This window comes from Lynx canadensis, chromosome C1, assembly GCF_007474595.2.
Source record: "Lynx canadensis isolate LIC74 chromosome C1, mLynCan4.pri.v2, whole genome shotgun sequence".
Taxonomy (NCBI): Eukaryota; Metazoa; Chordata; class Mammalia; order Carnivora; family Felidae; genus Lynx; species Lynx canadensis.
Window position 1 is genome coordinate 98,535,535 of NC_044310.1, and position 27,165 is coordinate 98,562,699.

Below are 27,165 nucleotides of genomic sequence, written 5' to 3' on the forward strand. Positions count from 1 at the left end.
ACTTGCGTCCATCTCAGGACACCATCCAAGGAAAAGAACTGGGATCCTTTGATTGCTTAATTTAAGGAATTTGATTTAGTTTAAATCCTTGATTTCAGTATAAAAATGAAGTTACATTTATACTCCTTTAAAGTGTTTGTGTGGCCCTGGGAAAATTCCTTGGGCCCTCTGAGTCTTCGCTTCCTCATCTGTAAAATGGGGAGAATAAGAACTTTGTGAGGATTAAATGACATAATACATGTAAAGCACATAGCATCGTGCTCCAGGCACATACCAAACATTCAATAAATACCAGCTCAAGAGGTTTTAGACCAATAACTAAACAGCACTACTACATACAAACGGTACTAACTTAACACTCAGTGCTTCTAATATGGGAGTACCACGACATGATTTAGACTTAATGCATATTACTCAGCCTCCAGGAACAGGGAATTTTTCCTGGGCTGGAGAACAGACCACTTTCATGACAGACCACATTCCTTGACTACTTGAAAGATTAGCTTCAAAGATTGCTTTGAAAATTTACCTCCCCAAGAGCTTATTAGAGGTGTGGTTGGGTCTGGCTGGGTCACAACATAGTCCAGCTTGGGAAGTGTCTGCCTTGCTTTGTGAAGGGGAGGCCTTGTAAGCATTGTTATCCAACAGCGCTGGGGAATGATACGTATTCTGGTGAATCAATCATTCACCCACCAGTTCAAGAAACGAGTGTGTACTTTGTGCTGGATAAAGTGCTAGTTGCTGAGGATACAAAGATAAATAAATTCCTTGCTTCCAAGAAGCCTACAATTTACTGAAAAGACAGGCACATAAATATGTGTTACAATTTAAATGATTTTTTAAGTTCATTTATTCTGAGAGAGAGAGAGAGAGAGAGAGCACAGGAAGGGCAGAGAAAGAGAGAGAGGGAGAGAGAATCCCAAGCAGGCTTTGCACTGTCAGCACAGAGCCCAGCGTGGGGCTCGAACCATGAACCCGAGACGAAACCAAGAGTCGGATGCTCAACCGACCAAGCCACCCAGGCACTCCTATGCGTTACAGTTAAGGACAATTTCCATGGTTTGGGGTATGCACAAAATTCCATGGTTGCAGAGGGGAAGGCAGCCCCTTCAGATCACCTTGACAATTGGATACACAGTGATACCACTCTTCCAATATGGGACTCCATGAAGAGGAGGAGGAGAAGTTTAGGGGAGAAGGTAATGAGTTGGGGTTTTGCCATGTTGTTTGCATTGCTTGTGCAACATCCAAACCAAGATGAATGGGGTCTAAAACTAAGAGAGTGGTCAAGGTTAGAGACCCAGACTTGGACGTCATTAGCCCACAGGTGGTAGCTGATGGGCACAGATGATAGTACCTTGGAAGAAAGTTAGAGTCAAGAGATACTGTGAAACACTATCATTTAAAGGGCAGGCAGGGAAAGAGGGGCCAGAAAGGAAAACAGAGGGAACAGAGAGGTAGGACAGGAACCAAGAAAAAATGCACAGGATCAGGAAAACCAAGCGAGGATTTCCAAGATAGTCTCAATATTTTCAAAGTATAAGTTTAATGGCAGTGTTAGTTGGCTACTATTCCATACAAGGATTACCCTATTTCCAAAGCATTTGCACCGTGTCTTACACGTGTTAAAAGATTGAGAAAATAAATTAGAACATTATAATGCACACTTACTGCTAAAACTATCAAGCACAATGTAACTTCTAGATAGTTTTGAAGGCACTTTGGGATTCTCTCAGTTCCTGAGGGCGCCATTATGAACTCTAGCTATTGTCCTGTGCAAGTGTGGGAGGGCTGACAAATGGAGCATTGGTTGACCTCTAGATAAACCAACTTTCAGTCCCCAAGGGAGGGCTCACTAGCAGCAACAGAGAAGGGTATCTAGATCCCAGTTCAGACTAGGAAGCCAGCTGACTCAATCAGGGGCATGAACCCAGAAGAAAAAATTAAAAACCTGTAATCCTCCCACTTTCCCCACCCCCTTGTGCATAGTGCAAGATTTGTCATCGCTAAAGGGAAGTTCAGAAAGCAAATCTGCCTCCGATCCCAGATCCTAACGTACTAGAAATGATGGTGATATCTGTACACATGGGGTTCAAGGCCTCCGGTAGCTATCCCAACACTTGGATCTGAGCTCATAATGGTCTCACCTACATTTGAAAGAATCAGTTTAACTGATTTATAAACTCGTTTCTAAGGCTGAGCCCTCCCTAAGAGAGAACCTCTTGCCTTGAGGAGGGATCCCCACTGATGTTCTAGGCACGGGAACCAAATGGATTAATTTCGGGTCTCCCTGGGCTCCGACTGTAAGGTCACTCTATGCTCGGAGTTTGCCAGCTGTCCATTCTGTTACCGTCACATCAAAGACAACAAGTAAACTTGAGTAGCGGTGTCAGGGGATTGTTCGACCAGACCACTGGATTCCTGCACTGCTACAGCCGCTGACGGTCTGGCAAAGAACAAGAGTTTTTCCAAGACAATCAAGACAGTCCACATGGCAATAATTCCCCCACTTGTTCCTGCTGAGTGGGATTACTGGGTTTAGAGGCATTTGCTGAATGGTACAGCTCCTGATGAGAAGGGGTTGGGTAAAGGGATGGGCAAGGGGGAAGGAGCTGGCGGGCGGAGGCCAGGGCTGTGTGCTGTCCCCCGCTGTGCTGTCTGCATGGTCGTGTAGCTGTGATTTTGCTTTTATCAGTCATCCGGGGTGGGGGCTACTCATCATCATCATCGCTGTCATCATTATCCTCATCAGAATTGTCGTCATCGTCATCGTCATCCTCGTCATCATCCCTGTCATCCTCATCTTCATTGTCGTCGTCTTCAGTGTTTATCTTCCCGGAAAGCACATCCTCGATCCAGTCTTCCAGCTCCTCAGCTGTGGGCAGGTCGTCATCATCTGGGATCTCCATCCAGACGCTGTCGGCCTGCAGCGAGGGACGGAGGGACCAAGGGACCGAGTGAGTGAGTGAGTGAGTGCAGGAAGGACGAGTCAGACCAGAGGGGTCCAAGCAGCCTGGCTCAGTTGTCAGGGACGTGTGCACACTGTTAAATGCGAAAGCCTCAATGCAGAACACTCTGGGTAGTATCATATTTGTGCAAGATAAAAGGAGGTGTGTGTGTGTGTGTGTGTGTGTGTGTGTGTGTGTAGTTTGTGCAGAACGGTTTCTGGGGAAGGAGGAAGAGTGTGGAGGCAGGGCTGTGGAGGGTTGGCAGGGGAATGGGCGGAGCCCAGCATGCTGAGACTGGCAGCTGCTTCAACCCAGCCCCTCCTTAAGATGCCACCTCCCCCCACCCACACACCCCGAATTTCTTCCTTGCTTCTCCACCCTGGAGTAGTTCCTCCAGATCCCCAGCACTCCCCACCCTAACCTGCCTGCTCTCCTTATCCCAAGCATTAGGTCGTTACTGTGGAAAGTGCTTGGGATGGGGAGGCAGGCCAGGATTGGGGCGGTTTCCAGGGGTATTGAAATCAAGTATTATTATGAGTTGTAATTATGTTTGCACTGTTTTTTTTTTCCCTCTGATTACATGAGCATATCTACAAGACACCTATTTAATAAGAACAAACATGTATATGACATTTCCGGTAGGATGGCCATGAAACCACTTACCAGTGGTTCCCTCGGGGAACGGGAAAAAGAAGAAGGTCAGGGCAGTGGGAAATACTTTTGCTTTTCACCTTATCGTCTGCTGTTTTACTTAAAAATGTTTTAACTTGAGCAAATTTTAAAACTTGTTTATTATTATTAATTTAAAAGGCAGTTTCGAAAATAAATAAGTACAGAATTCCCCCGGTGACCAGACGCCCAGCAACAGGGTAAAAGGACATTGCTACCTGGGCCCCATTCACAAGCATTTCCACCGCCATTAATTAGGGCTCTAATGACTTCTCTGTGACCATCTCTTTCTGTCCATTGTTTGCCCATTATCTGTTGTATCTGTACCCCTTTCTGGGTTTTTTTTGTTTTTTTTTTTGTTTTTTTTTTTTGTTTTTTTTTTTTTGGTGGAGTTGTATCAGACATCTGGGCTGAGATCTAAAATTCCTCCTGCTCTGCCAGTCCGCCACACCAGCTTGCCTCCCTGCCCTCAGTTCAGTGGTGCCTGCATGGTGAGAAGAGGCCCCCTCTTCCTATGTGATCTTCCTCCCCTTCTCCTGTAGCCCCCTTGCTGATCAGCCACTGTGCAATGGAAGCTTCATGTGTGGGTTCTTTTGCATTAAAACAGTTTGTTGTTGTGCTTGGGGAGAAAATTCACAGGAGAGGTTACTTGGGTGGAAAGCTCCAAATAGTAAAACAGGACAGCTGGCCCTGTAAGCAAGGAAACATGGCCATACATTTCCAAGGAAGTGCCCATGGAAGCGAATCATGAAACCATAGATTAAGACTGGCTCAGACACTAGGCTTGGGCCACACTGGCAAGTTTTTCATTTCAGGACAGGCTAGACTCGTATACGTGGTGGCCCAGTCAGGATGGGACAGTCTGAGGGTGCCTGAGCAAGCTTTCATGGGGTATACTCACATCTGTCACATTCACCACCCCAATCTGTGGCTTGAATAGATCAATCTTGAAAGTCTTTTCCCAATAGGCAACAAGCTGAAGCAACAACAAAAAAAAATGAGATTAGACAGCAGACAGAGGGCATTCCCTGTTAAAGCCACATTTTGTGGCTGGACCCACCTGCCATCCCATCATCATAGGTCACCATTGATTAAAGGTCTCCAAAACATCTGCGGGCACTTTGAAAACTGAAGACTTGGCCTCAGCCCTCAAGCACTTTAAATAAGTATGAAAACAAGATGTTATAACACAAACTATGAAAACACGTAATATAAAATCTTCTACAGCTGTAAGGAAGTATGTTACAGAGATGGTCTGACGTTGATTCCCAAATTACTTGTGGCTCTTTTATAGTTTATGTGTGGCGAGAGAGCCATTTTCCCCCACTTCTCTTTCAGTGGCCCATTTAAAAATCCCTTACCTTGCACTACTCTGATCCACGAGGTGGCTGGGAAGGTAGTGAAGTGCCATCCAATTAAAAGGGTTGGTGGCGGGGGAGGCGTACGTTGCCAGGCTTGGGATCCACATGGACTAGACTGGGGGGGGACTGAAGGAGTAAGGGGCCGTGGGGCTAAGACAGTGCAAATGTTCAGTGACAGAAAGTCTCCAAGGCAAATATATGGCTTGATGGGGACCAGGGATAGTCAGGAACCTGGATGTCGGGAGAGTCTAAAGATTTCTCCTTTGTAAAAACCAAGATAAACAAACACACAGGGCAGGTTGGGAGAACTGCTGGCCATCTGCAAGCCTGCATAACAAAACAGTCCAGGTAAACTAGAAATACAGTCTGGCAGAGGCTAACTAAAAAATGTCATAATATCTAGGATCTTAGGAGGCCATGACTCTGTTACGATTACCCAGAATGATGACAGTGACCTCAGGTGTCAGGAGAGTCTCTGCCTTCGATTCACTTACTCTGTATGTAGGGTTGGGTTTCAGGACCCTCAAACTCATGAAATCCCCTCCATTTTGACTATTTAATCATGATATGATCCGTCGTGTCCTATGCAACAAATGGTAATTTCGGGAAGAAGACAGGTTATCGTTTATAATCTAATGATAACTAAATGTGTACTGGTCACCAGCAGCTGGCTCATCCTAAAGTCCACTGACTAGCAGACAAAATTTTGGCATCACATAATCCTGGGTCAGGATATCACGTCTACCGCATCGTAGCTTCAACCTCGCCAGCTGTTTTTCTTTTCATCTGTCAGACAGGGATTATGATAGCCCCTACTTCATAGTGTTGTCAGGAGGATTAGATGAGATGGTCCGTGTGAAGAATTTACTATGGTTCCAAGCATACAGTAGAGTAAATTAGCTACATCCATTATCACGACCACTGGGCTCGTGTGCTGTATGAATTCTGTTTATTATTCTCTTTAAAAGTAAGCATAACCCTCTCTCTCTCAAATAAAATTTGAAAAAATTGGCTCAGGTCACGATACCAGGGTCGTGAGATCGAGCACCCCCATCGGGCTCCACGCTGAGTGTGGAGCCTGCTTGGGATTCTCTCTCTCTTTCCCTCTGCCCCCTCTCCTTCTCCCTCTCTCTTTCTGTCTCAAACAAATTAAAAAAATAAATAAAAATAGGCATAATCAAGGTTTTCTGGCCGTTGATCACTGACACCAGCAAGAGTTTGGGACTTTAATTTTCTTATACATTCAACATGTGCTAGATACAACAATGCTAGAACCTGGGAGAACACAATGCACGTGGCAGATGGTCTTTGCCCTCCAAGAACTTGCTCCTTCTCTCCATGAAGTTCTTAACTCCATGCAAAATGTTCAGGTCTGATTTTAATTTCTTAGTAACTCTGGTTCCCTTGGAATGACGTTCCCCCCTCCCCCAGAACATGAAGGAGGCGATAGCAAGGGAGGTGGTGGGATGGGGACAGCAATGGACGTGCTAGCAGAAGAAATTCACCCTGCTCACTCGCGTGGGTGGGCCAGAGGAACCCCTGGTCTCCAGGGAGGTGAGTGCTGGGTCTAATCGTGTCAGTGCGAAAGTCAGTGTTGCCCCAGTGGCCAAGGTCTCCCACACTGGATGGGGGTGGTCATCGTGTTTCTGCAAGTGCGTCTCCTGATTCACACCCTGCTTTGTGCTCCTGGGGCTCACACTAAACACAAGCATGAGACTGTGAAGGTGACCGCCAAAGGTGCCGGGGTCTGAGCCACTCACCAGAGGAAAGTCATCCGGGTCAATCCACACGATGCTCAGGTCAGGGTTGTCCGTGTTGTCCCTGGCAACCTGTTTCAGGATTTCCAGGAACTCGTAACCATCTGAAGCAGGATTCGAGAAGGCTGAGTAACCCCAGCACAGACATGGCTTCCAACACCAAGAGCAGGGAGTGTGGTTTTTCCACGAGGGTTTCTTAGGCCTATTTGGTGCATACCCTTAATTATAGGATTATTCTATAAAATGAGTCAGATGAGAACTCCAGCAGCAAAGCAGCTTCCTCAAAGGAAATGATAAAAATTTTAAATAAAAAAATTAAAAGTTCACAGGGAAGTGGCTGCTTCTTAACTCAAAGCTGGGCTCCATTGGCTAATCTGCACGTGAAAACTGACCAGGCTTGAGTCAGCAAGTACAATCCCAGATCAGAGGAACCCCTGCCTGGTCCCCGGTGCCCTGTGACCTCTTTGGAAACCAGTAATTTGCCATCCCTGAGTTCTACATACCAAGAACATGTAGCCTGGATGCTTAATTTTCTACAACCTGGAATTTCTAAAACTTTCAAACTATGCTTCTGATTTACAGCTGGTTTCATAGCTTTGAGATAGCAAATAGGGTTTCTCTTCCTCCCTCACCATTTCCTTGTATGTCTGCCTTCCCCCAGCCAGGCAGCAGCATTCATTGCCCCCAGGGGAAGGATGATTCATAAGAAAAGCAGAGACAAGCCTTGTGAGCCTCAAGAACACAGTTTTTTGTTTTTTGTTTTTTTTTTTTTTGTAATAAAAATAAAAAATTAAGCCTAAACCTTTAAGGACTGGGAGCATAAAATTTATACCAGAAACAAAAAGTTTTGGAAGAATGTTTAGTAAGAAAAAGCACACCCTAACCCCACTACATCCCCACCCGACTCCAAACTAGAAACAAAGAGTGGAGACTCTGGGAAGTATCTGAGAATGAGCTCTGTGCCTGTGCGTATGTGTTTGCGCATACGTGTTTGTATGTGCGTGTGCACAGATGTAAGCTGGTGTGTACATGTGTGTCCACACACAGAAACTCCACACTTCCAGGGAAAATCAGACCATAGGGGCCTCAGGCTTTGTTTCAGAATGAAACTCAGGAAAATGGAAAGGCCCCCGAATCTCCTGGAGGACCCCTCAGTGCAGGAGCACTGGGGCAGAAAGGTCTGTCCCGAGGCCCCACCGAGTTCTCTGTGGTTTCTGAGGAACATGGACGATGCCACCGTTGGGATGGACAGGACCAGAGGTGACCTGCTGGGAACAAGGGCTGGAGACCATATGCAACCACAGCCGACACCGACCAGGTGAATAGTGCACCTTGTCTGTGCCCCCGGGAAGCGGCAAGACCCCGGACCTCTAGGGATGGTGGGGTGAGGGTTGGGGTGGGGGGCATCGATGATCAGACCCAGTTCCCACTGGGTACAATTCAGGTTTGGTTCTAGACAATAAAGTTCCATGTCTGGCCTAGCTGATGTGTGGCCTGAAATGTACACCCTCTCTACAAGCAACTGGCCACCTGACTCCTAATTCAGTCTGGTAACTGCACTTTCATTGTAAAGGTTTCTTCTTGTGCTGAGGTCCCAGGCACTTTGTGCTCTTCTCTGTTTAACAAGCCTCGCCCCTCTCCAGGAGCTCTAGCCTTTGCTTGGTAAAGATTTTTCTCTGCCCTTCCTCATCTCCAATACATTCCAGGCAAAATGCATGCCATCCTTAGCAATTTGGCTCTGAGTGGGTGGAGTCACTCACACTGTCACTAGCTCACACTGCTAACTGTTAGATTCAGACGGGGCCCCCTCAGGCCTTGCTATCTGGAGAGCAGAGTTACTGCTAGTAGTCAAGAGGCCGCAGACTCTTCCAGCAGAGATATGCTCTGCCTGGGTGATTTTTCCACCTAGTTTCTGAATTACAGGTCTCCCTTGATATCCAAAAGTAGAACGTTCCTATGAACCAAAATGCTGTAAAGCGAAGAAGCAATAACATTTTATAAAATCCAAAATCCTCTTTGGATCTCTCTTCATTAGCAAAAGCAGGTATTAACACAGGACTTTTGTAAAAGCAATGTGATGTAAAGCAAATGTTCTGTTAGCGAGGGAAAACTGGAGATCACGAGTTACCTTCTAGGACAGACCCTTGTAAGGAATAGGGCCGCAGGCTTTAGAGTTCATTTTCATTGTGGGGATTGGATGGGGTTGGGTCTGGGGATATTACTTCTGGTGCCTGTAGGAGAGGCTGAGAAGGTCGAGCACTGTGTATTATGATACATAACCCACAGATTCCCTGTTCTGTGGCACAGTTCTATTTCCTGATATCTGGACACCACGGATCTCCCTTCTTTGGGGACAGAACTGTGCCACAGAACAGGGAATCTGTGGGGTATATATCATTACACAGACCACAAGGGGGAATTCTCCAAAAACACTTCCCATGACTAGTTTTAGCAGCCAGAAGGAAGTACTCTGGAAGGTAAGAATCAAATTTAAAAGTGAATTTGAGGAGCACCTGGGTGGTTTAGTAGGTTAAGTGTCTGACTCTTGACTTCGGCTCAGGTTGTGATCTCACGGTTTGTGGGATCAAGCCCTGCCTTGGGCTCTCTGCTGATAACACGGAGTCTACTTGGGATTCTCTGTCTCCCTCTTTCTGCCCCTCCCCCACACTCACTCATGCTCTCTTGCTCTCTCTCAAAATAAATAAACTTTTTTTTTTTAAAGTGAACTTGACAAATCAGAAATTCACAAAGAGGATGAAATTCAATGACACAGACCCTGATTCGAGTAGAAACTAAACTCGAGATACAAAAGATGAACTCACATAAAGGGAGGCAAGAAGCCAGTTGGACACTATATTGCAAAGGGGCAAGGGTGTCACCAGAACTACGACTAAACAGGGGCGCCTGGGTGGCTCAGTCGGTTGAGCGTCCGACTTCGGCTCAGGTCATGATCTCATGGTCCGTGAGTTCGAGCGGGCTCTGTGCTGACAGCTCAGAGCCTGGAGCCCGCTTTGGATTCTGTATGTCCCTCCCTCTCTCTCTCTCTCTCTCTCTCTCTCTCTCTCTGCCCCTCCCCCACTCATGCTCTGCCTCTCTCTGTCAAAAATAAATTTAAAAAAAAACTTAAAAAAATACGACTAAACACACAAGATAGCACTATAGTTTTCTGATGGAAAACCCTACAGAATGTTGGAATAAATACAAAGAAATGCTATGTACAGGAACCTTTTCTATTCTACATGCTAGAGCAGGCTTGGAGATAAAAATAAAAAAACCGAAGGAATAAAAATTGGGTTCTGCAAGAAAAATCAAATGGACTGGAGTTTTTACATAAACAAGAGAAGTGAAAGTTTTGGCTTAATGCTTCTTTTTAGGAATATAAAAGATTTTTGCATCTATAGAGGAGTAAGGAAATCTCAGAAAACATTCACAGTAATAAATGGATAAATGAGGTTGACATTAAAGCAAGAGAAACCTCATCCAGATCCAAAGGCAGCTTTTTGACTTTCAGGATGACGAATTCCATAATGGTCATAATCCTTCTCCTCCCTGGACAGAACAGACGGAAGGAGCCTGGCATGATGCTTAAACACACGGACCCTTGGGGCAAACAACCTTGGTCCAAATCCAGGTTCCGCCATTTTGAGTGTGACTTAGGGCAAGTCTTGGTTCCTCATCTGTAAAGATGGGATGATGATAATCATAGTACCTGTTTCATAAGGTGGTTGTAGGTTACGTGAGTTCATACCTCTAAAGCACTGAGATGGTGCGTGGCACATAGTAAGCTTTAGCCGTTATTCCTAAATCACCTGGATTCTTCTGCTTGAATACAAGGAATTTGACCATTCATCTCTCCATTCAATGCATCGGTAATAAATACAATGATCTGGGCACAAGTGGTGGGTTAGATACAGTCTTGGCCCCATGCAATAGAGAAGACAGACTCATAGGAAGTTACACAGGGAGACAGTATGTGATGGGGTGGTTCCTTCTGGCCCCTGTTAATGACTCTATGACTGAAGGCTTCAGGGTGGCTGTGCCAGTAGGTGTAGCTATGAGAATCTTGCCTCGATATGTGGGTTAGAGCAAGATTTGTCTCCTTTGTCCTAAAGTCATTAAGCTAACTTGGATATTCCTGATTCAAGGTTCACAGCCTGATAGATACATTCTCTCCCCTTTATCCCAGCCTTGAATGTAGACCTCCTGGAATGGATTCTCATGCATCTGGGAAAGCTGGGTTAAGGTAGCTAGATTGGTTTCCCAGGCATTTAGTTGCTAAAATTGTAAGTTACAAGTTCAATTTCCTCTTAGGGACAGCTTCTGTTTCTTTGTAAAACAGGTGTCCAAGCAGGTGTCTTGGGAAAGGGAAACAGCCATGATGGACCCTCCCTTTCTGACCAGGAAGGCAGGCGTAGGAAGACATATTTCACTTTTGTTATTCAATGTAAAGCAGAAGATGAGCCCACAATTGGAATCACATGAAAAATAGGTGGATTTGAAATGAATAAATGTTTACTTCATCAGTGATGCACTAAGCTTAGAGACCTTGTAAGAGTGTGGCTGTATATCTTTAATTGTTTTTTTGGGGGGGGGACAGAGAGAATGTGTGTGCAGAGTGGGCGTGTGTGTGCATGGGGGAGGGGCAGAGGGAGAAGGAGAGAGAGAATCTCTCAGGCAGAGCCTACGAGGGGCTCAATCTCACAACCGTGACATTATGACCTGAGCCAAAATCAAGAAGTGGATGCTTAACCGACTGAGCCGCCCGGGCACCCCCATGTAACTTTCAGAAGGAATAGTCCACGATTTTTTAAAAAGCTAGATTTAAAAAAAAAAAAAGGAGGAAATATTATTCTGTGCTTTTGGGGGGCCAGTAGTTATTTAGACACCAAAACAACTACAGGACTAGTCTCTGCATTTAATCTTCACATCTGGTCCTGATGGGGTTAGGAAGATCTTAGTATCTCCATTTTAAAGAGGATGGAATTGAGACACAAGGAGAGTATGTGGCTTGCCCGGCGTCACCTGAGAGCAAGGGGCAGAGCCAGGACTGTAACTCAGGTTTTGGGGCTGCACGTCTAGAGCCATTTCCGCTGTCGTTTTCCCTCTGAGAGTTCGGCACTCCTACCAAAGCTGTTGCCATCTTCTTCCCTCAAAGTTGTGCCTTAGATTTGCAAGCTGTGAAAGCTTCAATAGCAGGGAAGCACGGGGCTCCAGGAAACAGCATGGGGGCAGCGTCCTCTGGAGCAGGTGCACAGGGCCGCGCCCCTCTTCCTCCCAGCCCCAGTGTATTTGGTTGGCTAACTCAGCGGTGTCCCTGAGTGTGACTGGAGTCTCAGAGATCGACCTAAATAAAGAAGAGGGACCTGGCACTGTGAGAACTGTGACTCCCTCCCTGCCACACAGGCTTGGAACCTGACGTCCCATGACCCAGCGCTGAGGGCCAGTGTGGAGCCAGGTTTCCCACGGCAGGCGAGAGGCCTCTGGGAATCACAGCTCTGTGGGAGGGGAAACTGGTGATTATGCTCTCCTCCTCCCAGGCAGGGAGGATCTGGTGGGAATGAGGCTGGACCAAGCCCTGGGGGACAGTCCCAGCCATGACAGGAGCCAGGGCTCTGTCTGGCAGAGACCTGTGTATCTCAGAGCCAAGCCCAGGGGCTGGGGGCCTGGATTTGAGCCCCAGTTCGACCACTTCTTAGCTATGTGACCTGGTGACGTTATTTAAGTTCTCCATACCTTTGTTTCCTCATCTGTACATCAGGGAAGATGATAAGGACCATACCTAGTACATAGGGTTGTGATACATGCACAGTTAGCACTTAGCAAGAACCCCAAATGCTAAGTTCGATAAATCAGATTTGCATTTGGAAGCTCAAATAAGCAGTCAGCATGCCCACTGCAGACAACTGGTCTCAAAAGCATTTCGTAAGAACCTCAGGTGGTTGCAATCCGGTTGGAACAGGGCTTGGAGACGTTCATTCTGGGGCCAATCCGCGCCTGCACACGGCAGCCCGTCCTTGCGTTTCCAGCTTGTTAGTGCGAATATTCCCTGGGCCCTTGGAGGATATCCATCCAGCATGCGCTCATGTAGAAACGCCAGTCTGCGAACCTTTCAGCAGGTGTTATAAAGAAGATGTCAGCCTGATGCAGACACATCTAGGGGCAGCAGAGGAGAGGCGTTCGTTTTCAAACCTGTCAAACTGTGGCTCCGGGGGCATCCTGAGCGCAGGAGCGGGAGAGGCTCTGGAGGAGGAAGACGGAGCCGCACACAGGGCCTGGGATCTGGGGCGAGAGCAGAGCGCCAGACGTGTCCTTCCAGGGCCCAGAGAGTAGGCACTGAAGTCTGGGAACCAAGCTCACAGCTGGCATTGTCAGGATGGGTCGGAGAAGAGCCCTTGAGGGACCCAGATCACTAGGATAGACGGTCGTATTCCAAATCTGGGAACATCAGTGGACAGCGGGGAGGACGGCTGACCTCCCTCCTTTACTTGGCACTCTCTTCTCACTTCCCCCTTTCTCCTGCCCTCCCTGCCCACCCCTCCCTGCCCCCTCCCCATCTCCACGTTCCAGCTGCATTGCGCATGCTCAGAGCCCGTCTAGGGCCAGGTGGCCCGGCAGGTAGGGTGCTCAGCTGCGCCGGCAAGAAATCGAAGCTCCTGTGTCTGCTCTGCCTCTGGCCATGTGATCTCGAGCACACACTATGGAACTTCTCTGTGTCTTTCACATGGTGGAGGTGGAGGGGGTGGTGAAGGGCAGCAGAGAGGAAGGAGGGCGGGCCGAGTGATCACTGGAGGCCATTGAGGTGGTAACTGGGAGGGGCCCCCCAAGTCTGCAGCAAGGCCTTCCTGCGAAGGAAGCCTTCACAGCTCATTCCTGCTCTGCATCCCCCAGCAGGCCACCCTGGCCTCAGCTTCCTCAGTTGTAAAATGGGAACAAAACGAGGGACGCCAGCGTGGGGTTCTGTCTCATAAGCAGACAAGTGATCATGACCATTTATTTCATCATAATCAGGACGGATTCGGAGGTCAAGAAAGCCTGCTGGAATTTGAATCTTGGCTTAGATACAGCAAGTGATTTGGGTCATTTAACTTCTAAAACCCGCTTTTCTCATCTGAGCTGGGTTGACAATAATCGCACATATATCGTAGCGTGGCATTGGGGACCGGATGAGGTCATCTCCGTATAGCGCGTTTCCTCAAGACTGTTAGCTCTTTAAGGAGAATCGTATGCACTTCCTGGACGTATGTTCGTTCTTTGGCCAGCGGGTAAGGATTTGGTTGGGGCAATCGGCCATGTACAGCTTGTTAGCAAGAGCAAAGGTATATGAGCAACCACTGTCTGGGCAGGAATGAAATTCCTAGTCCTGCAGCCAGGCCCCTCAGCCCCGGGTTACACATCAGTGACCTTCGGATAATGACTGACTAGCCACACAGTCTGGCTTTCGCAGAAAAGCCTTTCCCTTTCCTAGGCCTGAGTGGGCCAGGCCCTCCCTTGATGAAAAAATCTGCTACGAGACCACACGCCCCCTCTTTCAGTGCATTTCTTCCCGCTTCTCAGTAACAAGCCCAAGCTTGGGCTCCTTTGGGGAAAGACACAGCTTCAGGCCCAGGGATATTTGTGCAGGGAGGAGGTGAAAGTAGTTTCAGGAGCTTGATTCATTACAGCAGCAATCTCTGTCAAACAGGTTCCTACAACTTCTTGGAGGCCTCTTTGTTCCATTGTTCCGAAGAGCCAGACAGGCTTCCCCCACCATCCTGGAAGGGAGCAGGTGGGGCAGGGTGGGGGGGGGGGAAGGAGGAAGCCCCCCCCACCCCCACCCTGAGTCTGGCCAGCACACTGCTGCTGATGGCAATTCCATCTCTGTTCACACAACACCAGGAATCCGACTCTGTTTGATTATACCTTGTAAACCCTGGGCAATTGGCTTCCTTTGCTATTTTCTCCTCCAGGGGCAGAGGGGTAGCCAGAAACTGTGGAGAGAAGCTGGAACCATTCGGGCTTTTCTTTTTCAGTCAAAGACTAGATATCCTGGGAGAGTTTTTTCAACTCTGCAAGTCAGTGATGGGAAAACTGAGACAGAGTGGACGTTCAGAACTTTTAATAAAAAAAAAAGGGAGGAGGAAACCCTCAGATAATTTGGAGCATACATTTGGTCTTGATACAATGGAACAGTGTTTGGCCCTAACACGGAGTGAATTACTGATGCATGCATGCTACATAATGGAGAACCTCGAACACATTAGGCCAAGCGAAAGGTGCCGGGCGTAAAAGGCCACAGATTACATAATTCCACTTCTATGACATGTCCAGAATAATCAAATCCATGGAGATAGAAAGTGGAGTAGTGGCTGCCCGGGCCTGGGGGAGGAGAAACGGGAGCCACTGCTGATGGGCGTGGGCTTTCCTTCTGAGGGCCTGAAAACATTCTGGAACTAGATAGAACACAGCTTTGTGAATATATTAAAGCTACACCGAATCACACACTTTAAAAAGGTGAATACTGTCGGGGCGCCCGGGTGGCTCAGTCGGTTAAAGCACCCAACTTTGGCTCAGGTCATGATCTCATGGCCCGTGAGTTCGAGCCCCATGTCGCGCTCTGTGCTGACAGCTTAGAGCCTGGAGCCTGCTTCGGATTCTGTGTCTCCCTCTCTCTCTCTGCCCCTCCCTGCTCCCACTCTCTCTCTCAAAAATAAATAAGCAATAAAAACAATTTTTTAAAGTGAATATTGTCATGTAGGGATTATCTCTCAAGTTTGATTAAAAATTGTATGATAACAACATTTAAGTCTCAATCTGCAAGAACTACGCAGGCTGATAATGTATTAACAGCATGCCAGTGGAGTCTTGGGGCTCAGTCTTGGTCAGTCACGTGCTGATCTGATCACCTCCCGACAGCTGTTTATTGAGTATCTACTATTCGTCAAGGCACTGCACAAGGACCAGGTAAGCACGGATGGCCAAGACCATCTCTGGCTCCCTCATGACCTACCACTAATTCCTTGTGCCCTCATGGGAAGTTTGCTCAGCTTCTCGGAGCTTCCCGGTCGTCTCTATGAGTATACAAGAGGCCCCAGGCAAAGGCCACAGTCCTACATTGCCTGGAGCGGCAGTTCCCAAACCCAATGCTGTGTTAACTAACTCACCTCGGAGTTCTGTGAAATTACAGGTTTCTGAAGGTCCTGTTATAACCAGCCCCAGGTGGCTTTGGTGCTTGTGCTTCTCTGTACTGGCAGGTTTGGAATCCCTGCCCGGGCACCTTATGGCCCAAGGCCTGGCTGTTTAGCCATCCTAAATGAAATTCCCTGCCTTCCCTGGTTGCAATCTGGATTTGCCAGGTCTCCCCAAACACACTTCAGAATGTCCACTCACACTTTCCCTTTGGGGATGATTTATCTCACAGGGCATTGCCAAAGGGACCTAGCATTTTACCGCCAGCAATATTCATTTTTCCTGCACTTCACTCTTCACGGATGTGAAAAAGAGTGAAGCCAAGGGGCATCTGGGTGCTCAGTCGGTTAAGCGTCTGACTCTTGATCACAGCTCAGGTCATGATCTCACGGTTGGGTTCTGTGCAGACAGCACTGAGACTGCTTGGGATTCTATCCCTCTCTCTGCCCCCAACCCCCACTCAAAATAAATAAATTAATTAAAAAAAAAAAAGAGTGAAGCCAGGAAATAGTCATCCAGGTTCCCAAATAAAACCAAGTTACTCATCCATTAATAGGGTTATTTTGCACTTTAGAAATTAACTGCTAGTTTTGTCCAGTTCTCATTATTTGAGGGAATATTTTCTATAAAGTTTCCCAAGCACATACAGGATTTTACAAACCAAAGGGTACATTTGTTGTAATTCTAACGTAGGATTGTTATTTATATAGGCTAGATCACAACACTGGTAAATGAACTTTCAATGTGAACAGAAGTTCTCTCTCTCTCTCTCTCTCTCTCTCTCACACACACACACACACACACACACACACACACCCTGTAAAGCTAGGATGTTTTCATATCCTCCCCAGTACTCAGTGCTCCTTCCTAGTTTGGCCAGCTAAGCAGAACAGAATGAAGTCCTACGCAACAAGCGACCACCAGGGGGTGCCCAATATCTTGCAGTGGCCTTGCAGACAGGAAGTGAGGGAAGAGAAAGGAATGAGGGCCGGCAAAGGTGAGAGGGCAGATCTTGCTCAAGGTGCAAAGGGGAAGATTGGGGGTTTCCTACCTGGGTCACTCCTCTCTGCAAAGGCCACAATGTGGATCCCATTCAAATCATCTTCCTGGAGGAGAAAAGAATCAAAGGTTACGCTCCCAGGGGGAGAGATACTAAGGAGCAAGTCAGAGACAGACAGGGAGGCTGGAACGGAAATGGGCAGCGGGAAGATGGCGGAGGGGCAGTGGACACGGGGGCCAGGGGAACAGAGGGGCACACAGTAAGGAAGGAAATATTGACGAGCAACTGGGAGGAACACGTGCTGTTTGATAAATGGGTTTGCGAGACAGGAAAACACCACTACACACATCAGCACTGACAGGGCCTCACTCCCATGGGCTGCTGGGTCCAGGAGAGCTGCAGTAAAAGGCACAAGGAGGAAAAACGTGAGTCTGGCCCGTCAGGCACTCTGAGGGCAGCAAGCACTCTGCACCTAGCTCAGTAAACGCCGTTGTCAGCCTGTGTTTCGAGAATTCACCGCCAGAACCAGCTATTAGGGGAACTTCTGAATGCTGCTGACGGACCCTGCAACCAGCCGCAAACTGACAGCAGACAGGACTCTGAGGCAAATTAGGACGTGGGTCTGTTCTGTTCACACAAGAATCATATACAAGCGTAGGGCTTCTCCGCTAACACACCTCCTGTTGAAGAACATTTGTAGTCAGTAAGGGGCACCTTGCTGACGTTGACTTTCCGGGTTTCCTTCCTTGGGGTCCTTTCTGCTTGAGTCCCAAAGCTTGCCGAAGCAGTAAAGGCCTGTAACGGATTTCTATGAGTGTCGGGGGCTGTGGGAAGAGTGGATGTGGGAGCTAGCAAAAGGTGAGGGTATGACACTGACAAGTGGGTGTGGCTGTGGAGGCCCGGGCCAGGCCAAGAATCGAGCAGTTATTTCACATTTGTGGGCAAGTGGCACTCCATGTTTCTACATCCTGGACAGAAAGGACCATACACCTGTGTCTCCTTCGCATCAATCCATCCCATCCCATCCATAGCAGGAGCTTTGGAGGACCCTCTGTGATGAGAACCGTGATTCCCCAAAAAACATGGAGAGGAAGATGTATAAGAAGGAGGCACCGGGGACAAATCTGAGTGAATACTAATGAAAGGGAGTCACTGGGCACCCTGGCTGTCACACTAGAATCATCCTATAGAAGAAACTCCAGGCATCTCAACCCTCCCATGATCCTCTGTTTTCATTTCAATTGATTTTAATGCTGGTGCAATCCTATCTAAATGCTAATTTTTTTCCCTTTGAGTTTGGAATGGACAAAACCTCCAAAAATTCTAAGAGAGATTAAATGGAAAATATTATTGTTAAAAACAAGAGAGTGGGCCTGGGCTTGGTCAGATGCCCTGGGGAATTGAATTGTACGGATATATACGTGTGTGCGCGCGTCTGTGTGCAAGTTTATTACACAAATCCGACAGCAACCAGAAGGGGAGTCTGAGGTTTGACTGTTTTACATTTGCTATTATCGCCAAAGAGAATATCCTGATCAGTTCTCATTAGGCGATCCTGTGTCTCTTGTCTCCTGCCATCAGCTGGAAGTGAGCAGTATTAACTCTGTGGAGCAGGCTTCATTTCTGTGTGTGCTTCTGGAATGCATTTGGAAATTGGTTTTGGAATTAAGAATCTATATTTGTTTGCTAAGAGTCTGCTCATAATATGCCTGTCACTCCCCAGGCCTAAGACGGTGCCTGGATGGCGGACTGATGGGGCTCAAAGATTCAGCACACAGCCCTGTGCTTAACACTTGCAAAGAAGCGGGTGCATGTCGGCTGCCAGATATTTTCAGTAATAAACTCACAGAGCGAGAATCCACGGGCAAGTCTAGAAATCAGGGTTGCTCAGTGAGAACCCAACATGCATGAGTGAGGAAGGACCAAGATGGCCACCCACACGACTGAGACCACCCAGGGGCTTTCTCCGAACCCCACAGCCTTCGCTCCAGATCACCCATTTGGTCTTTGGATCATATTGCCTTGGAAACTATCTTTTTAATAGCACCAATATTCCCTTCTCAACCAGATGGCAAGCTCTCGCAGGGAAGGAATTATGCCTTGAAATAACAATGGTTAAAACGGCCACAATAGTATCTGCCACTTGCCATTTTTTGTATCAGTACTTTGTAAGTACATTATTTCGAAATCTCAAATGAAAGTCTTATTCCTGTTTAGTGCTTGAAGAATTGAAGTGACTTACCTAAAGCCACAGAACTAGCATGGACATGGCTGGGATTCCAGTCAGTTCTGTGTGGCCCCACATGCTTGTACTTTCTCACTGAAGGAGGTCCAGAATAAGCCACTGTGGCATAAAAATTACTTTGAGCCGAAGGCATATGAATTCCTGAAATCCTTTACCTACCTAAAAACAGAGCCGCCCACAAGAATTCAATTGTCATCAACCCGCTCCCCGAAAGTAGCTCTAATTTCTCAGATAGATATTATCACAAAACTATCAAATCTCCCATCTATTCCCCAAGGGCCCATTTCTCTTTCAAAAAAAGTCATTTGTTTTTCCATAAGTTCTCTTTTACCTCAACCTTCTAACAGGTCACCTATTCTCCCAGAACTGCCCCCTGCCTCTTCCATTTCCAATTAAGATGCTAAGCCCCTTCTTGAGTCACATTTCCTTGTAAACTTCCATGCATAATCGGTCATTAAATCTGTTTTTTGCTCATGCTAATCTGTATTTTGTCAGTTTAATTTGCAGGCCTTCAATACTGAACAAAAGAGGGTAGAGGAAAGTTTTCTTCCTTGACATCACCTAAAGCAGTAGAATGGGTTCCATGAATCTGTTGTCCCCTGCAGGGTGTGTAGGTGTTTCAAACTCAGATTAGTGACTCTTAAGTTAAAGGAGGCTGATAAGGGGCCTTTATGTAAAGTGACTGAGCCCCAGATCCCCCAAAGAACTGGAGATCTAGAATTACTTTGGTGAATACTTTACTCTGAATTCTCTTTCACTTTGTATGTCCATCTGTCATAGCATCAACACACTGGACTGGTTTATACATTTTGAGACTGTTTCATTTGCTCAACCTTGAACTCCTAAGGACATGACAGCAATGTTCATTTTTATAACCCCTGTGCTTAGCACAATGTAATAGGTTCTTATTAATGCCCATTGACTTTAAAAAAAAAAAAGAATATGGTGATGAGAATCTTAAACACTTGTTGAAAAATCTATAAAATATTAGATTCCAAGAAGAAACTAGTTACCCACCAACCAGATAAATTAATTACCACTGTTCCTGTTTTGCTCTGTTTCCTTCCAGGTTCTGTTGAAGGTTTGTTACTCTCGTTGAGTGGAGAGATGCAAAGGAAAAAAACATGCACTTAAAACTGAAGACTCCCTGGTGCAATGGGATGCTCCAGGGGCTTATCTGGAAGTTTCTGCCTCACCCCCACCCCTTTTAGAAGTACTACTTTGTTACTGCCACAGACAGAGGATTATTTTCTAAGGAACTATTGACTCCCATCCCTGTGGGCTTTTTCCCGGGACTCTGACCACTTGCCAGCATGGCGAGCCGGTTGGAAGATAAAGTGTCAAAGAGGAAGGACACGTCAGCACTCAGTCTGGACCACCTTGCCCCACCTTGATATTCTTTAAATATTCTAAATAAACAAATAGCTATTCGATTTATACACAGCAAGTATAGCTGGCCACCAATTTCTTTAGTAATATTCAATTCTGTGTTTTTTATGGCTTGCTGCTTTAAAAACCCGCACAGCTGGGGAAAGAGAAAAGCCGCTAGTTGCTCTAGCTTGACTTAGTTTTTCTATCTTATTTAAATATTTTGCAATGTCTAGGGAAGTGGGTGGTGAAGTTAAAGGCTTCCAAGTTCATTAACTGGTCACTTTCTCCAGCATCTGTAGTTTCATTTGCTGCAGCCAAGTGGCCCATGGAGGTGCTGTTCTTTGGAGCAGAGCTCTTCTAGGTGGGCAAAGGTAGACGGGGAAGGTGCATGGAGGGTGGCTCCCCAGAAATCCCTCTGACTTCTCCTTTTTACGGATGGAAAGATGATGCTGGAAGGGTCTGTCCTGGCTTCCCACCCTAGATGGAGACTTGGGACTGGTTAGGTCTGGTTATGGCCTCTGGGGAAGTCATGTGGGTTTTCCATGAAGGGGTGTAGGAAAGAAGGAAACCAGTCTAGCTGCCCTTTCCTCTAGCAGGTTTAATACACAGCCCTTTCCTGATTAGAAAACAACTGAATATATAATAATGTAGAAAATACCAGCCGTCATTGTTATATCATAGCAAAAGGCTGTAACGTACCTTTTTCCTTAAGTGAAAAGGAAGCAGAGAATGACTTCCAGTGAAGCCAGACGGTGGAAGGGTCTTTCTGAACATCTGCCTCTGACATAATGAGAAGGAGCATTTCTACTGGGCGGCTTGGGGTGGCAGGGTGTTTGTGGTCAGGGGGAGGGGCAGGACACAGGCTCTTGTGCCATAGCACGTGGTGTCTTGGGTGTGATATGCTGTGTCAGTGAGAAAAGGCTTGAAGGCAGGGCATCTCTTAGGGATGAAGAAAATAAAAAGAACTAAGAATAAAGGCCATAGCACAATAGAACAGTGAGAATCACTCTCAATTTAAAATGGTACTTTGTGGGGGCCCCTGGGCGGCTCAGTGGGTTAAGCATCCAGGTTTGGCTCAGGTCATGATCTTACGGTTGTGAGTTTGAGCCCCGTGTCGGGCTCTGTGCTGACAGCCTGGAGCGTGGAGTCTGCTTCAGATTCTGTATCTCCCTCTCTCTCTGCCCCTCCCCTGCTCACGCTCTGTCTCTCTCTCAAAAATAAATAAACACTTTTAAAAAAATCATAATTAAAAAATAAAATGAATAAAATAAAATGGTACTTTGTGGGGTGCCTGGGTGGCTCAGTTGGTTGAGCCACCTGAGTGGCTCAGTTGGTTGAAAGCATCCTGATTTCAACTCAGGTCATGATCCCAGTGTCATGAGATCAAGCCCCGAGCTGGGGTCTGTGCTGAGCATGGAGCTGCTTAAGATTTTCTCTCTCTCCCTCTGCCCCTCCCCTGCTCACGTGCGCTCTCTTGCTTTTTCTCAAAGATAAGATGAGATGAGATGAGATGAGATGAGATGAGATAAATAATAAAACGAAATAAAATAAAATAAAATAAAATAAAATAAAATAAAATAAAATAATAAAATAAAACAAAATAAAATAAAATATAAAATGGTACTTTGTGTCATGAAATATAAACATCAAGAGCCTATTTGGGATTAAAGACAATTTAGAGAAACATAACAACAAAGTATGAATGTGAGATCCAAGATCAGATCCTGGGCCAGGAAAAAAATATATAGGTATATATATATATATTTTGTGCTATACAGGGCACTAGTGAGACACTGGTCAATTTGAATACGGTCCATAGATGAAATAGAATTTTACTAATTTCCTGATTTTGGTAAGTATATTGTGGTTATGAGAGAAATTTGTTGTTTTTAGAAAACGTCTGAAGTATTTAGAGGTAAGGGGAGTTGTATCTGCTACTTACTCTCAAATAACTCAGCGGGAAAAAAGTCTATATCTGTATCTGTCCAGAAGTGTGTGATAAAGCAAAGGAGATAAAATGCTAACATTCGGGGAATCTGGTAAACAGATCATGGAATTCTTTACATTATTTTTTGTAAGTCTGAAATTATTTTAAGTAAAAGGTAAAAATGTTTTTAAAGGAATATTATTTTTAAAGCACTGTTATACACTTTTGTTATTTTTAAGTCTTGTCACAAGACCTCCTAAAGGTTAAATTTTTGAGGGGCGCCTGGGTGGGCTCAGTCGGTTAAGCGTGCGACCTCAGCTCAGGTCATGATCTCACGGTCCTTCCATGGGTTCGAGCCCCGCATCGGGCTCTGTGCTGACAGCTCAGAGCCTGGAGCCTGTTTTGGATTCTGTGTCTCCCTCTCTTCCTCTGCCCCTCCCCTGCTCATGCTCTGTCTCTCTCTCAAAAATAAATAAACATTAAAAAAAAAAAATTTTAAGGTTAAATTTTTGAAAGGTTTAAATGTTAGGAAAATATGTTGCCAAAGCACTGGGTTGTTCTTAAATAGGCCGCTCCTCCAGACGGGATTATTTGCTCTTCTGTGTCCCATGAAATGTTTGCTCTGCCCTCAGATGTACAAATAAGTTACCAGGCAGTAAAACACAAAGTGTTAAGTTACTCCATGGTTCTGTTCATCTGTCACTTTGGGCTCTGAATTAAAGAATAAATAAATAAATAAGTGCCTCCATATTAATTCCTTTCTCCTCCCCCAACAGCCCCTGACAAAATGGTGCCTTATGGGGACATGGCTTCCTCCAGGGGACTCTACTAAAGAGAACATGAGATTTGGCTCCAAACGATCTAAACTGAAGTCCCAAGATCTAATGCTTATTAGTTTTGTATCGTTGAGTAGTTAACTTAATCCACATGACCACCAGTTGCCCCATGTAAAATGACGTTAAATATGACCTGTTCTACATCACTCTTTGGAACTGTTGAAACATCCAGCTTAAGAGGATACATGCTTTGAAAAATGCTCCACAGACTTTGGTTGTTACCGTTTAGGGAATTTTGTGTAAAGCTGAGGTAGGAGGGGAGGTGCACCTCCATGGCCATCTTTCAATATCTATCTTTTTGACCCACCTGACGCATCATCTATGACACAGACCCAGGGAATAATCTGAATTAGCGCTTTCCAGCGCCTTGAGTTGACATTTATGAAAAGGGCTACCGTTGACCGGCCAAACACCTACCACGCTCTGGGTTCTTCGCACTGCTCGTCCCTAACAAAAAGCCCTGATTTGAGAAGCAGAAACTAACTGAAGCTCAGAAGGATAACATAACTTGATGCAGGATGCAGACCTACCAGGTAGCAGATTCTGGATTTGAACCCACGTCTCTATCACCCCCACAGCCTGAGCTCCTTCCATTATATGACCCCGGGTCTCTGGTTGCCAGTCAACAGAAGCCAGTAGTCACTGTGGGAAACCAACTCAGAGATGGAGTAATCTTACCTAGTGGGTGGTACCAAAGACTCTTCAACCGGGTCCATGGAGAACCGGGCTTTAATTTAACTTAATTTAAATGTTGTCCACATTTCAAATACTCCACCCTCCAGACATCCATTCCAGCACAATAAAACTTGGTTTAAGTTTGGGGACTCCCCTCTTGGGGAATATACTCGTGTCTAAAAAGGCAGAAAGGGTTTGCCACTTTCTTACCCATGTTTCAAACATATCTTCTGGGCGCAGGCGACGTAAGGTGGGTCTGAAAAAAATAAAGGTGAGCTTCTTTGAGGAGGGATTTCCAAGGCAGACGCTGCAGCCTCAGCCCAGCGAAATGTACAATGAGATGCAGGTTCATCTGCAAGGGCATGAAGGGGGTGAAGAGCTCTAGAAATCTCCCCTAAGGAGACAGAGCTATTCTACCCTGCTTGGTCACACACAGAGCTGAGCCTGAAGCTCCCAGCCTTTTCACAGACCCATGTGATCCAAGGATTACAAACAGTGGGTCAGAGGGCTCAGGCTGGGCTCATTCCCTGGGCAAGAAGCCATTTCCTTCCCCATTGACAGGGGACACTCCTGAGAACCCAGAACAGGCCCAGAATGAGGACACCTGGGAGAGAAAACAAAAGTCTTGGTTTTTCCAGCCCAGAACTGCATTGTCTTGTCATTGGGTCATCACCCAAAAGCTCTTTAGGGATGTTTAGGAAGAACAGGCAAAACTCTATTTTGCTCATGGTTTTATGTCTTTCTGAATGTTGGCAAATAGTGCTGGACACGTTGATATTTGCTCCTCCAAATGCCACCTCCCGTGGGGACCAGGACGACCGGGTGATGCAATCATAATGCTCCAGGTTCAATGAACAATGTGGGCACGTGTTGGAGAAGGTGGGTGGTGAGGCGGTGAACCCACCCCCATGTTCCGTGTTTCAATATTGTCCCTCCCTCAAGAGCAGGGGTCAGCAAACTAGAGCTGGCGGGCAAATCCAGCCAGTGCCTCCTGTATTTGTAAATAAGCTTTTATTGGGAAACAGCCACACCCATTCGTTTACATGCTGTCTACAGCTGCTTTCACACTACAACAGTAGAGCTGAGTATTACAACAGAAACCATCTGGCCCGGGGAGCCTGAAATATTTATTCTCTGGCCCTTTATGGGAAAAGTTGGCCGATCTGTGCTACAGCGACTCTAAGTCGTATCAAATATTCCTCTCCCAGAAGTTCTGTGTATAAAATGTTCAGCCATGGCTAAGCTACTTAACTACTCGTAGCCCAATTCCTTGATCTGTAAAATTGGGATAATACTAATTACTCCATAATGTTGAATGTTAGATAAATAGTTTCCATAAGCACTTAGCATGGTATTTGGTATTTGGCTGTCACTAAATCACTTCTGTCATTATTGTGGAATTTGACTTGTATCTTACTATGGCTTAGGGGGGATTTGCTGATTGTGGGGAGGTGGTCTAACCCCATTTGCAGGTGTAGACCCATATTTAGAAAAGGTAGCAACATCCCTGCCCAACTGATCAATGACCAACAAAGCCATACTACTGACGTCAGTTCTACTGGGGCAGTAACTCCAGGTTGTTGTTCTCGGGAGGCCCGCAATGTTAGGACCAAGAGGTTCTTCTCCCTTCCCCAGACCCTAGACCATGACCACCACCACCACCACCCCGTATCCCCTGCATGCCATCTGGGGCACCTTTGGTGCTCCTTGACAAACTCCACGAGCTCCTCTTCTGTGTAAGGTTTGTCGGGGATGGCAATGGGCTCTTCCATAAATGGCTCGTAGAAGTCAACCTCATTCATCTTCAAGGATAATTTCTTTGCAACCTGCAACATTCAGAAATCCAACAATAGTTTCCTTAAATGTCAGTTTAGAGTGGCAGTGGGTTGCCCATCTGTAAGGAGTGCGTGAGTTTTCTGGCAAAGACATGACAGTGTTCTTTACAGTTTTAACTTAAATGTTGAAGTAGTAGAGGGGTGCCTGGGTGGCTCAGTTGGTTAAGCGTCCGACTTCAGCTCAGGTCATGATCTTGCAGTCTGTGAATTCGAGCCCTGGGTCAGGCTCTGTGCTGACCGCTCAGAGCCTGGAGCCTGCTTCGGATTCTGTGTCTCCCTCTCTCTCTGTCCCTCCCCCACTCATGCTCTGTCTCTATCAAAAAATGAATAAATGTTAAAAAAATTTTTTTAAATGTTGAAATGGTAGAAACTCATCGCCGATGCTTAGCTCAACTGACTCGAGAAGGACCGACAGGAAGGAAAAAACCTATCTGGCAGATGAGGTCCAGGCAGGAGCAGGGAGCAGTGGGAATAAAAAGTGTGAAGTCTAATTGCACAATCGTCATCACGCCACTGTATTTGCCAGGGCTGGGGGAAGAAGCAAATGTCAACAGAGCAAGCTCAGTGTTCTGGGATGCATGGATTTAACTGAACCAATTTTGATAGCACAGGCAATTGATGGAAACCATTTAGAGCATACAAGTACTCAGAATCAGAGGTCAACCCATTAATCCGTCCTCAATCAGCCCCTACCCCCTCCTTTCGATTTAGGCTGAAAGCACTGGCCCTAGGGTTCTCTCTCAGTGCAGGGCTTGTCCTACGGGTTCTCAGGCTCTGGGAACTGCCCGCTTTGTTGCCAGGCAGAGGGTGACCAGCCATCCTGGTTGGTCCAGAGTGGAGGGCTTTCCCAGACTTCAGACTCTTAGTGCTAACACTGGGCTAGTACCCGGCAAGCCAGGGTGAACTGCTCACCCTCTACCAAATAACAAGCTCGGGGAGCCAGCCTGTAGCCCGGAAGACATCGGTGCTCTTGATTAAAGTGGCCGCACGGTCTGCTCTCAGGGCAGAATGGTTGCTGTGTTTGCCTGCAGAGCTGCTGAGCTCAAATCTCTTTTTGTGAAATGATTTGAGAGGGCTGGAATGTGCAACGCTTTGTAGAAAATCAAATGCCATTCTTTTCTAGTTCAGAGCTGTGGTCCAAGAAAGCACAGGGATGAACAGTGGTTCCCTTGAAACGAAAGAGGAATTGCCTAAGAGCTGACGCCCTGTGGTGGTAACTGATGGTACAGAGGCCCCGGGCAGCCGTGACTAATTGGGGAGGGGGAGGAACTGGGTATTACATAAGCTGTTATACAAGGAGGGCCATTCTGAGCCAACACTGGTGTCCCTATGGCTTTTGTCATCAATTGCTATTAATTCCAGGTCACTATATTCCA

General features: G+C 46.5%; 1 protein-coding gene across 1 annotated transcript in view; it reads right to left on the minus strand.

Annotated features, from left to right (window-relative positions):
• Positions 1–1,518: 1,518 nt before the first annotated feature.
• CASQ2 (calsequestrin 2) overlaps positions 1,519–27,165 on the minus strand; it is a 63,230-nt gene continuing 37,583 nt past the window's right edge. The window contains exons 6-11 of the mRNA XM_030324881.1: positions 25,650–25,780; positions 24,165–24,210; positions 16,952–17,006; positions 6,739–6,839; positions 4,519–4,593; positions 1,519–2,924 (exon numbers count right to left, since the gene is read on the minus strand). Of these exons, the coding sequence (XP_030180741.1) occupies positions 2,712–2,924; positions 4,519–4,593; positions 6,739–6,839; positions 16,952–17,006; positions 24,165–24,210; positions 25,650–25,780 (621 nt within the window). The 3' untranslated portion in view covers positions 1,519–2,711. The remainder of the gene's footprint in view (positions 2,925–4,518; positions 4,594–6,738; positions 6,840–16,951; positions 17,007–24,164; positions 24,211–25,649; positions 25,781–27,165) is intronic.